Source organism: Macrobrachium rosenbergii, chromosome 57 (assembly GCF_040412425.1).
Source record: "Macrobrachium rosenbergii isolate ZJJX-2024 chromosome 57, ASM4041242v1, whole genome shotgun sequence".
NCBI lineage: Eukaryota > Metazoa > Arthropoda > Malacostraca > Decapoda > Palaemonidae > Macrobrachium > Macrobrachium rosenbergii.
The window spans coordinates 975001-987500 of NC_089797.1; the positions used below are offsets into that span (position 1 = coordinate 975001).

A 12500-nucleotide genomic window follows, 5' to 3' on the forward strand; every position below is an offset into this window, starting at 1 on the left:
TCTTGAGAGAGAGAGAGAGAGAGAGAGAGAGAGAGAGAGAGAGAGAGAGAACTTAGAATTTACTAGAATATTTGATGCACGGATGAGAGAAGTAACTTGAGAGAGAGAGAGAGAGAGAGAGAGAGAGAGAGAGAGAGAGAGAGATAAAGAGAGAGAGATAGAGAGAGAGAGAGAGAGGAGAATATCTATTTGTATTTGATGCACGGATGAGAAACTAAGAGAGAGAGAGAGAGAAAGAGAGAGAGCTATAATAACTTGTAGAATTTTATAGAGAAGAGAGAGAGAGAGAGAGAGAGAGAGAGAGAGAGAGAGAGAGAGAGAGAGTCTGAGAGAGAGGAATCATCTACGGTAATCAACAAGCTTCGCAAAAACTCCGAGTTTATCTTTTATAAAGTGGAGATTACCAGTGATATTAGGTTTTCGTGCAATTAGAATGCACAAAAAAAAAACAATGTTGTGTTGTTTTCCTTATGGACATAAACAATTACTGAATACAAGCAGCTCACATTCACAACAAATTATTTATATATATATAAATATGCTGAGAGTAGAAAAGAAAGATGCTGGAATTTGCTATCATCAATCAAACCAACAATATGAACCTGTCATTTGAGGAGGATTGAAAAATCGGACGCCATTGACACCTTAATCCTCGCACCCCTTTTGAAGAAGATGAGAAAGAAACGCGACCGCCAGATCCATCGCCAAACTGTGGATGCTAATGAGGCCAAAAACCACTAGGGAATTTGGTCAATTTGATCCTTCTTAAGAAACGCCACCTCCTTAACATCGGAGGCCTAAGGCCACACCTTCATGTTTTTTGGATATATACCATTGTAACTTTCCACCTGTCCATATTCTACCAGTGAACAGGGGCACAGATTTATCTTTTATAAAGTGTTATTAAGTGATATATGGTTTCAACAGTTTAAACAACAATGTGTTTTATGGACATAAACAATTACTTATTTTCATATTACACAAATAGTATTACAGGAAAAGATATATATATATATATATATATATATATATATATATATATATATATATATATATATATATATATATATATATATATATATTGAAAACAAAAGCTACCCACACAAATGAAACAGAACAAAAAATAAGAACGATTCCACCACTCCAAGGCTAGTCAGGCATTCATGTAATACAACGGCCATTAGTCTCGCAATGGGTATGACCAATGTCTGTAAAGTACAGGCGGCCATCAGGCGAGTCGGGCCTAAACTTTCTCAGCAGGGGGGGTTAGTGCCTTCAGTGCACCTCATGCGGTGCACTGTAGGCATTACTCAAGGTTCTTTGCAGCGTCCCTTCGATCCCTAGCTGCAGCCCTTTCATTCATTTTTAATGTACTTTAGCTACTTAAGAAAAATCTCTTTCTTCCATGCAATGTTTACCCAAATTCAAAGTTACCTCAGAATTGTTGCTTAGTGCAATTGCGAGGTTTTCCTCCTGTTACACCTTTCAAACCTTTTTATTCGCAATTTCCCCTTCAGCGGTGAATGACCTCATCTATCCCATCGCTTGGCCTCTGGCCGAAATTCTATATTCTGTTGTATTCTGAGGCAACTTTGACTTTGGATAAACATTGCATGGCCGAATTAAGGTTCATTTTTCTCAACTATGCAAAGTTCGCCCAAGTTCGGAGTGAAGGCTTGAAGCGTAGAAGGACAGGAATAAGACAGATTGCGAGAATGTTGGTAAAAGACTTTTACTTTACTTAATCTCTCTCTCTCTCTCTCTCTCTCTCTCTCTCTCTCTCTCTCTCTCTCTCTCCTGCCACCGCTCTCATTGCTGCATACTGCTTACTATTTACCCTCATCCTTCTCTATCCTCCCCACGCCCCCCCTCTCTCTCTCTCTCTCTCTCTCTCTCTCTCTCTCTCTCTCTCTCTCCCCTTTCCACCGCTGTTATTTCAAGCATAACGATGAATACGTGACCAGAACAGCCATGAAAAATCGACCTATCATGGCAATTGCCAACAATCAATTGCATTTTAGGGGGGCCATTTCGACTCCCCACCCCCACCCCCACCTCTTCTTGTTCCATTGTTCGGTGAAATGGGACTGTTACCCTCTCTCTTTAATTAGGTAAAGGTTTTAAGAGATTTGGGGAATTTTTTTTCTGCTTACCTTTTTTTTTCGCTGTATTTTGAGATTATGATTTTTTTCTATTCATTAGCCGTCTTGTGAATGCTGTGTATGTATGAAACAAGCTAGCTTATTTATATATAATATTGGTTATTTTTTAAGTGTTTATTACACTTATTTATCTATTTGTTTGTTGGTTTGCCCCACTCTGTCCATCAGTTGATAAAACCATAATTTTCATTTGTATTTTTATAGGTTATAACTGAGGTAATTTTTGATATTGTCAAAATTACATCAAGGTTTTGTAATGAAGCTTTGTAACGAATTTTTAAAAAATTGTTTCTTGTTAAAATAACCCATATTCGTAATGTGTTCAATACAGTGGTTCTTAACCTTTTTATCGCCACGCCCGTCTGAGAGTTGGTCCTTCCCTCCACGCCTCCCTTGCATCTATGAGTAAAATTCCCTCCCAGATTTAAAGGAAAATGAAAAATGAAGAGAAAGGGAATGTGTGTTTTAATTCTTAAGCCCAACGAGTCTAACCAGAGTAGTAGACTATAGGAAACTAACGTTATAAGGCGTTACTTTTGCATTTTGTCATAAACGTCTGAACATCAGCTCCTCACTCTTGTTAAGAAAATAATGAAAATCATTAGAGAATTTTAAAATTTTCCTAGGGCTTGCTCCCCCCCCTGGAAATTGCTGACGTCCCCCAGGTTGAGAACCACTGTGTTAAAATTACACCATATGGCTCTTTATGTATCAAATAATAATAATTCCTTATGTTAATTCTTTATATACTCAGGAACAGAAACATGTGGCGAATTATAGCCAAAGCGTGACGTCATATAGCCAATTTTTCGCTATGAAGGGGGAATGTGGACTTCAAAACATGTGCTAGTCAAGTGTATTTCATTTGTGCTAACAAATTAACATGCCAGTTATGCTAGAGTTACTTTGTCCGGACTTATTTGCTTTGAGAAGTGTTCTAGAGAAAGTATTCTTTCTAGAGAGGAAGCCACAATGAACTCACATAATCATCCAGACGTTTTGGGAGGAAGTTCGGAGACGTGAATATCCGGATCAAAATGTTAAAATCGTGAGTGAATGTTTTTAGCAGTGATAGACAACATACGCAAATTTTATAAACAAATATTAAAAAGTACTGAAAGTGAAAAATAAAAAAAATATCATACACTGCGAAGGCTTGGAAAACAGGCATTGTAAATATAAATCTTGATGAATCATATAAAGGACTGAAAATGAAAATAAAAAAAATTGGGAAAATGATGTGTAGTGATTCTCGAATTATTAAAGACTGAGAAAGAAAAACAAATAAAAATGAAATATGGTAAAAACGGTCATTAAAAAAAGTGTTTAAATCGAATATATTTTCCGAAAGTTTGAGAAAGACTAAAATAAGAATAATAATGATAATAAAAATAAATGTGTAAAGACAATGAACAATTAAATATCACGAATCATGTATTGCCAGCCCTTGTAAATAGTTAAAAGTTAAAGTCCTCCTGGGCCTCAGTAGGCTCATAGGGCAGGCGCTGATCTCCTGTTTCTTAGGCCGACAGCCACGGGGGGACAGATCCCAATGCCTATGATACGTGGCCAGTGTGTCGCTAGGCCCACTGTTTAACTATCCAGCCCGAGGGCTGGTACCTATTCTCCTACTGAACCTCTCGGCGTTTATTTTCGGACCATTAGGTTGGCGGGCTACCGGATTTGTGCAGTGACTCAATCCGGATTTGAACCCCGGCCCTCTCGACTGGTATGATAATCATACCACTGCGCAACAAAATAAAAAAAAAAAGGTAATGACAATAATAAAAAAGGAAGGACCAACTCCTAACAGAAAAAAAAAAACCATGATTCATGTACCTCCGAAGGCTATGAAAACCGTCACATCCAAGAATAAAACGATAAAGAAGGAGTAACGACGAAAAAAAGGCAACGAAAAGTGAAGAGGCCACAGCGTGAAACTTGATGCCGATACCGGCAGCTGCCACCAGCCTATAATGCAGGTGACGAACGCCATCATCTGGACGATATGTGCCAGCATCATCGTGTTCATCTGCGTCCTGTGGTTCGTCATCTGTTACATAGGCCTCTGTAGGCTCCGTAGGAAGAACAGGGCTCTCCTGCCCGTCTTCAACCTCCATTCGTCCAGAGGTGAGTGGGCTCAGTCGCCTTTGATTTTTGTCTGATACTCTGTGTCTTTGAACTGAGGGTTTGAAAGCACTGGTGTATGACATCAGTTTATATTTTATTATTTGGTAGGGCCTCGATGAGGTTAATTCTCATACTACTGGGGTGCAGCTGTCGTGTGATACCTTATCTGACCCCTCTCTCTCTCTCTCTCTCTCTCTCTCTCTCTCTCTCTCTCTCTCTCTCTCTCTCTCTCTCTCTCTCTCAGATGTATTTTTTAACATATCACAAAATGTAAATATACAGTAGGTAAAATTGTTTTGAATTATAACAGGCAAGGTGATGGCTCTCTCTCTCTCTCTCTCTCTCTCTCTCTCTCTCTCTCTCTCTCTCTCTCTCTCTCTCTCTCTAAAATAACAAGTAAGTTTCGTACTTATATCCAATAGCAGGATTTTTTATTGCTTCTTTTGTTTCCGTTAATCTGGAACTAAGAGCGAAGGTTGTTTGAAGGCAATAGGCCTAAAGAAAAGGCTATTGTTTTCCTCCAAACTCATTTAGAGAAGCGGTTGGTTAAGTTCCTTTCACCTGTAAATCCCTCAAAGTTTTGTTCAGTAGAAATGAGATTTTCGTTACAAAACTATATAATGGATTTGGGAAACAATCTAAACCAGTGGTTCTTAACCTTTTTATTACCACGCCCCCTCTAAGAGTTGGTCCTTCCCTCCACGCCCCTCTTGGATCTAGGAGTAAAATTCCCTCCCAGGTTTAAAGGAAAATAAAAAAAAAGAGAAAGAGGAGTGTTTTTATTATTCTTTTGGGAATGAATTAGTGGGATACTTGACACTGCTTCTTAGCGACTCTTGTTAAGAGAATAGCGAATATAATTAGAGAATTTTTAATTTTTGCCTAGGGCTTGCGCTCCCCCCTGGAAATTGCTGACGCCCCCCTAGTGGGTGCCCGTCCCCATGCTCAAGAACAAGGTGGGGATTTTGTCATACGTTTAATTTTACTATCTTAGCATTTTGCATTTAAGCATATGTGTATGAATGTGTATATATGTATATAAATATACGAATATCCATATTTGTTTTGCATAGAGCTAAAATCAGGCTGCCTGCAGTCACATGAATACGGAAGGAAATCGAACTGAAAGCAAACATGTTTACGGAAACCCAAATACACCTGCAATTGTACACATCTATAAACAAGTAAAAAATGCGCCGAAGTTTCTTCGGCGCAATCGAGTTTTCTGTATAGCGCATAATCAAGGCCATCGAAAACAGATTTATCTTTCGGTGGTCTCGGTATGATGCTGTATGAGCCGCGGCCCATGAAACTTTAACCATGGCCTGGCGGTGGCATGTTTTATATAGTTGCCAGACGCACGATTATGGCTAACTTTAACCTTAAATTAAATAAAAACTACTGAGAAGGCTAGAGGGCTGCAATTTGGTATGTTTGATGATTGGAGGGTGGATGATCAACATACTAATTTGCAGCCCGCTAGTGTCAGTAGTTTTTAAGATCTGAGGGTGGACAAAAAGTGCGACAGAAAAAGTGCAGACAGAATAAAGTGCGGACGGACAGACAAAGCCAGCTCAATAGTTTTCTTTTACAGGAAACTAAAACGCGGGGCTGACACAAACAGACCATCAAAAAGGAAAAAAAAAAAAAAAAATATGAAAGGTAAAGAAAAAAAAAGTGAAACCGAACAAAAAGATATAAAAACAAGTCCATCTCCGAGTGATTTCACGGTCCACCAAAAGCCGTAAGTAGGGACGATCAGTTTCCGAGACAGAGTAATCACAGCCTGGAATGACCGAGAAACTTTTTAATGGGTTCACGATCCGGCGAGTGAATAGGGGGGAGGGACCCTTCTGGAAGGCGGAATTTGAAACAAAGGGTCCCGTGGGTATATACCTCCATACCCCGTGTCTCTCCTTGTGAGGTTAGTCATCCAGAATTATGACCGTTTGTGTCCAGTATTCTGCGGAAAGTTCGTGGAATTCGTTTCTCAAGTCCAGGACTGATTGCGTTCACCCCTTTCGGATTTCCTGGAAGGGTCAAGCAATTTATTTCTGAAAGTCTTAAATTGATGCATTTTATTCCATCCTGATCTACTGGAAAGGACAAGAATTTATTTTAGAAGGCCAGAAATAAATTGCATCCGGATTTCCCGGAAAGACCAAGAAATTCATTTTAGAAATTCATTCTTCATTCTGGAAAGCTTCCAGCAAATCCATCCTACTCTCTTCGGATCTCCTGGAAAGGATAGGGCAAGAAATTTATTCCTCCATGTTTCCTGAAAAGGCGAAGAAGTTCATTTTATAAATCCATTCTATTTCCTCCAGATTTCCTGGAAAGACCAAGAAATTAATTTTTGAAGGCCAGAAATAAATCCACTTTATCTCCTTCAGGTTTTCTGAAAAGACCAAGAAATTCATTTTTGAAGGCTAGAGATAAATCCATTCTATTTCCTCCAGATTTCCTGGAAGGTCCAAGAAATTAATTTTTTAATGCCAGAAATAAATCCACTTCATCTCCTTCAGATTTCCTGAAAGGGCAATAAATTCATCTTAAAAATCCAGTCCAGAATGAATTTCTTGCTATCCCATCTGGACTTCCTGGAAAGATCAAGGGATTCCTTCCTCAAAACCAAGGATATAATTACCCGATCCTCTTTGGATTTTCCGGAAAGGCCAGAGAGTTTATTCATGACAACCAAAATTAAGCTGTCATGATTTTCCAGGAAGGTCAAGTGTAGCAGTTTTTTTTTTTTATCTGGAAATTGTAAATGGTCATATTTAATCTTTTCTGATTGTGGTGTAAGGTCACGAAATTCACATTCGGAACTCAAAGTCTACCCATTACCCGTAGGGAGGTAGTGCCGTCAGTGTGCCTCACGCTTTGCTCTGTAGGCATTACTTCTTCAAATTCTTCCAGTCTTACTTTCCTAACAACTGTTTCATAGTGCAACTGCAAGGTTTTCCTCCTGTTACACCTTCCAAAACCTTTTTACTCACAATTTCCCATTCAACGCTGAATGATCTCGTAGGTCGTAGCGGTTGGCCTCTGGCCAAAATCTCATATTCCAATTCCAATTCAAAAGTCAACCCATTTATCCTTTAAGACTCCCGTAGATAGTTAGAGGAATTTATTCTTGCAGATCATTGTTACCTTTCTCTTATCCACCCCAATGCTCTGCTTTTCCAGGTCTTTCTTTAACGGGAAAAACTTCGGCCCAAAAAAGTTGAATACTTTTAATGATACAATCTTGGAACTAGAACACTGCAAAATCACGTCTTCTTTTATACGACTGTTCTGCATGCCTGGACAAGAATGAATTTTTTTTTGGATGTTTTTTTGTGATATTTAAGATCAACACTTGTTAGCTGGGAATTAGTAATTTAGAAGTAGATGTCTGTACCAATCTGAGACATCAAGGAATTTCTAAGCTTCAGTGGTCTTTAGGTTAGTGTTGCAGTTAGCTGTTAGTTTTCTTCAGGGTCAGAGAATTGATCTGTAGTCTTATGTGTTGACAAGTATTGTTATTCCATTCCAATCCAATGATACTTTCACGTTAGGATGAAATTTCCTGTGACAGATTCTGAACCAACAGTCCTTTCACCACTAGCAAACATCCTTCAGGTGATAGGCATATATATATATATATATATATATATATATATATATATATATATATATATATATATATATATATATATATATATATATATATATAAAAGCCTACTTTAGGGCCGATCTCCATTTTACTTAACCTTATCTTTCACATTTCTTGTGCAGGTCTGGGCTGCACGAGTGCATAAGGCTGAACCTCTCACTCTCTTCTGAGATCAAATGTCTCCCAGGTCACATACAATAACTGCCATCGTAGGCATAACAAGGCATTACGCAATTGCGTTCCCACGTTCCATAATCTCCGTTCATAAAAAAGCTCCGATGCGTTTTCACTTTTACGAACTGGCGTGATATTATCTTTGTTCCACATTTTGGAATGGAGAATGACAGATGTTCGTTTAATGACTATTTTCACATTAATGTGTAAACTGTATGTGGGCGTTCCTGTAAAAGGCATTTGCTGAATAAAGTAGGCAATACAAGAAGGTTAAACCTTTTTTGCTAATCAGCTTCCATAGTATGGACGCGAAGATCCGGTAAATATTCCAAATTTCAGAAGCTGTTTAATGACTATTTTCACATTAATATAAACTGTACATTTACGTTCCTATAAAGACTTTCTTTTGAATCGTTTGAAGAGGGTTAAGCTTTTCGAAACAGTTTCCACAACGTTGCTTACTGAGGACGCGAGGATCCGGTATAAATTCCAGAGTACACAAGCATTTGGTAAGAACGATCGGAATTTGAAGTTGAAGAAAAACGTTTTGGGAGGGGCCGTTGCATAGGTAATGCTTCCATCTACTAATTCATCTTCCACTGTTGTTTATATTAGGTTGTAGTTTGGTATTTTTATGAAGCCTCGTTGTAATTCTTTTGGGATTCTTTTCTTTACGTTAGTGAGGATAACTTCCATCATAGATAATATAAGCGAAGCTGAATGAAAGTTATAATTTGCTAAATGCCGAGTTTATTAGAAGTGCAGAGCCGTCTATGACTAGTTTGACCAGTGACCACATAAACACTGACTGACTGTCTGTCTGTCTGTCTGTCACTCAGGCTCTATTCAGTAAAAAATCATATACATTTTGAATTTTAATCATTAAATAAACAAAATATTGGCTAGAAGTTATGACGATAAATGCAGAAAGTAAATTTAAAATAAACAGGTCGAGTAATTATAACAGCGTTGCCTCCCTTGCAACAAAATGCGAAAGGATTAACAACAATTACAACATAATTACAACTAATAACAAAAAAGATGAAAAACAACAATGGAAAGGATCAACAACAAGGTAACAAAGAATAACTAAAACAAAGACACTAGAGAGGACATAAAAAAACAACAAAAACGGCAAAATGGTACACAGCAACAACAACAAAAAAATCACAAGCAAGAACAACGAAAAACAGCCGTCAAAGCAACAACAACAGCAACAACATAAACCTAAACATGTAAAAAACAAAGAAAAAAAACAACCCAGAAACATCTGACGAACAAAGGTGCCGAATGTAACACCTATAGAAATCAGCTATAAAGGTCTGAAGAAGTCTCCGATGGTCATTCACAAGATGTTAATTTCTCGTAAAAAAAAACTGGTTATGTAAACAGGCGAACGTTTATGCAAGATTGGTTTGACACGCGTTGGTCCCTGTCGGGGCTTGTAAACAGTTTGCTTTTGAGAGGTATAAGAGAGAGAGAGAGAGAGAGAGAGAGAGAGATGGGAAAAGTCATATCCCTGGTAAACGTAACCTGCATTTTTTGAGAGAGAGAGAGAGAGAGAGAGAGAGAGAGAGAGAGATGGGAAAAGTCATATCCCGGGTAAACGTAACCTGCATTTTGAGAGAGAGAGAGAGAGAGAGAGAGAGAGAGAGAGAGAGAGAGAGAGAGAGAGAGAGAGAGAGATGGGAAAAGTCATATCCCTGGTAAATGTAACCTGCATTTTGAGAGAGAGAGAGAGAGAGAGAGAGAGAGAGAGAGAGAGAGAGAGAGAGAGATGGGAAAAGTCATATCCTGGGTAAACGAAACCTGCTTTTAAGAGAGAGAGAGAGAGAGAGAGAGAGAGAGAGAGAGAGAGAGAGAGAGAGAGAGAGAGAGAGAAAGATTCTATCAATAAAAGACTTTTTCCCATATCCTGGGTAAACGAAACCTGCTTTTTGAGAGAGAGAGAGAGAGAGAGAGAGAGAGAGAGAGAGAGAGATGAGGTAGGCTTGCTAACAAAATGCTTTTGAGAGAAAGATCTTAGCTTTTCAGAGAGAGAGAGAGAGAGAGAGAGAGAGAGAGAGAGAGAGAGAGAGAGAGAGAGAGAGAGAGAGAGAGAGAGAGAAATTCTATCAATATATGAATTTTCCCATAGCTTTAGTATCTTGCGGTACAGTGGTATGAACTGACAGTTATTTTACCAAAATGTTTTCGTTACATTTTACTCGTGACTTTAACAGTAGACCCATTAGGAAATTTCGTCTTTTAGAAAGTGGTAAATAATAATAAAAAAAGACAAATAACGCAAATAACAAGAAAAAAATGAGATAAAACTAATAATTTGTAAAACGAGACTGATGTAACCCTACTCCCCCCAATGATAAAATAATAATGTAAAATAAAAATGAATGAAATAACCATTAGAATATAGAACCATCTCTGACCCAGACCGGTAAAAGATGGATATTAGTAAGGTGAAGAAAGAGATAAAGAAATAATGAGATAAACCAGGTAATAGTAGAACAGAAGAACCTAATTACTTGATCCGTAGTTATTTACTTTATTCAGATCCTTCTCTCTCTCATTCTGAATGGTATGCAAAACATTTAGGAGGGGATGTGAATGACAGAGTGAGAATGAATAACGCGAGATGACCAAATAGGGGAACCCATTAACAAGACGGTGTTCTTTCGTGTTCTTTTAGGGGATGGGATCATCTGAATGTGGCCGAATTTATTATTCTACGACATCGCAATGGTGATATTATGATTCAACAATTATCATATAGTTATTCTCTCTCTCTCTCTCTCTCTCTCTCTCTCTCTCTCTCTCTCTCTCTCTCTCTCAGGAAGCAGGTTTCTTTTGCCCAGGATATGTGGAAACCCACTTATTGGTAGAAACTCTCTCTCTCTCTCTCTCTCTCTCTCTCTCTCTCTCTCTCTCTCTCTCTCTCTCTCTCTCAGAAAGCAAGTTTCGACTACCCGAGAAATGGGAAAAGTCACTTACTGATGGAATCTCTCTCTCTCTCTCTCTCTCTCTCTCTCTCTCTCTCTCTCTCTCTCTCTCTCTCTCAGGAAGCAAGTTTTGTTTAACGGGTTTATGTGAAAAATCACTTATTGCTAGAATCTCTCTCTCTCTCTCTCTCTCTCTCTCTCTCTCTCTTAATAAAAAGGTTGCTTCTCTATTCAAAATTACTGATGATTTTATTCTAATTTGCAACGTTGTAAAAAAAATGATTTTAAAAAGAACTTCGTTTTTTTACAAATTACATTATATATAAACAAATGAAAAATAATTCAATTACGAATTCCTCCCATAACAAAAAAGAAATTACAAACATGCACATACAGACATATACCACAAACAAACAGAAGAAGCATTAACGGCGCGTCTGACAAACAGCAAAGTGAATATGTTTTATTGATGGGTATTATACCCAGGGAACACCCAAGGTTATGGTACCCTGGTATAGTGAAGGGAGTGACCGAGGTGCGTTATTGCTATAAATAGATCTCCCTGTCTTTATACGCCATTACCTACTAATGTATTAAAATTTATTTCACTTTTTTTATCTCTTGATTTATGAGGCAGTTTGAAGGACAACTAAGAATTTATCTTCATTTCCCATGCCGGAAGAGGAGAAAATGAAAATGTGATAAATTTGAAGGAGAAAGTAATTGATAAAGGGAATGGGGAGAAATGGAGGATTTTTTCTGGAAGGGGGAAAGTAGAAGAAAAGTGATAAATTTGAAGGAGAAAATAATTTAAAAAGAATGGGGGAAAAATGGAAGGTTTCTTTTAAAAGAAAGAAAGCAGAAGAAAAGTGATAAATTTGAAGGAGAAGAACGGATAAAGAGGGTGGGGAGAAATGGAAGATTTCTTCTAAAAGAAGGAAAGCAGAAGAAAAGTGATAAATTTGAAGGAGAAAATAATTTAAAGGGAATGGGGAGAAATGGAGGATTTCTTCTTGAAGGAGGAAAGGAGAAGAAAAGTGATAAATTCGAAGGAGAAAATAAGATAAAGGGAAGATTTCTTCTAAAAGGAGGAAAGCAGAATAAAAGTGATAAATTCGAAGGAGAAAATAAGATAAACGGAGGCTTTCTTCTAAAAGGAGGAAAGCAGAAGCTGGGAGAGAAAGCCGAAGGCTAGCAGCAAAGGAAGAGAAGTAGAATAATCATGAGGAATTCATCTTTCACGTTTACCCGTTTATCATTTCATGTTGTTTAGACGTTCTCTTTCTTTGTTGATCGAATTGGTTTCTCATTTTCACTATTCCTTCTTCGTCCGTCTGCTCAATCCGTCGTGACGTCACTTGGAAATGCCTTCGAATAACAGTGCTTTTGGCGTAATTTCTTGCGCGCGTTCATCATCATCATTATCATCATCATCATGAG

The 12500-nt window shown here is 38.0% G+C and overlaps 1 protein-coding gene across 1 annotated transcript in view; it reads left to right on the forward strand.

Moving 5' to 3' along the window:
* LOC136837101 (calpain-9-like) overlaps positions 1-12500 on the forward strand; it is a 296927-nt gene that overhangs the window by 13235 nt on the left and 271192 nt on the right. The window contains exon 2 of the mRNA XM_067101715.1: positions 2917-4292. Coding sequence (XP_066957816.1) covers positions 4139-4292 — 154 coding nt within the window. The 5' untranslated portion in view covers positions 2917-4138. The remainder of the gene's footprint in view (positions 1-2916; positions 4293-12500) is intronic.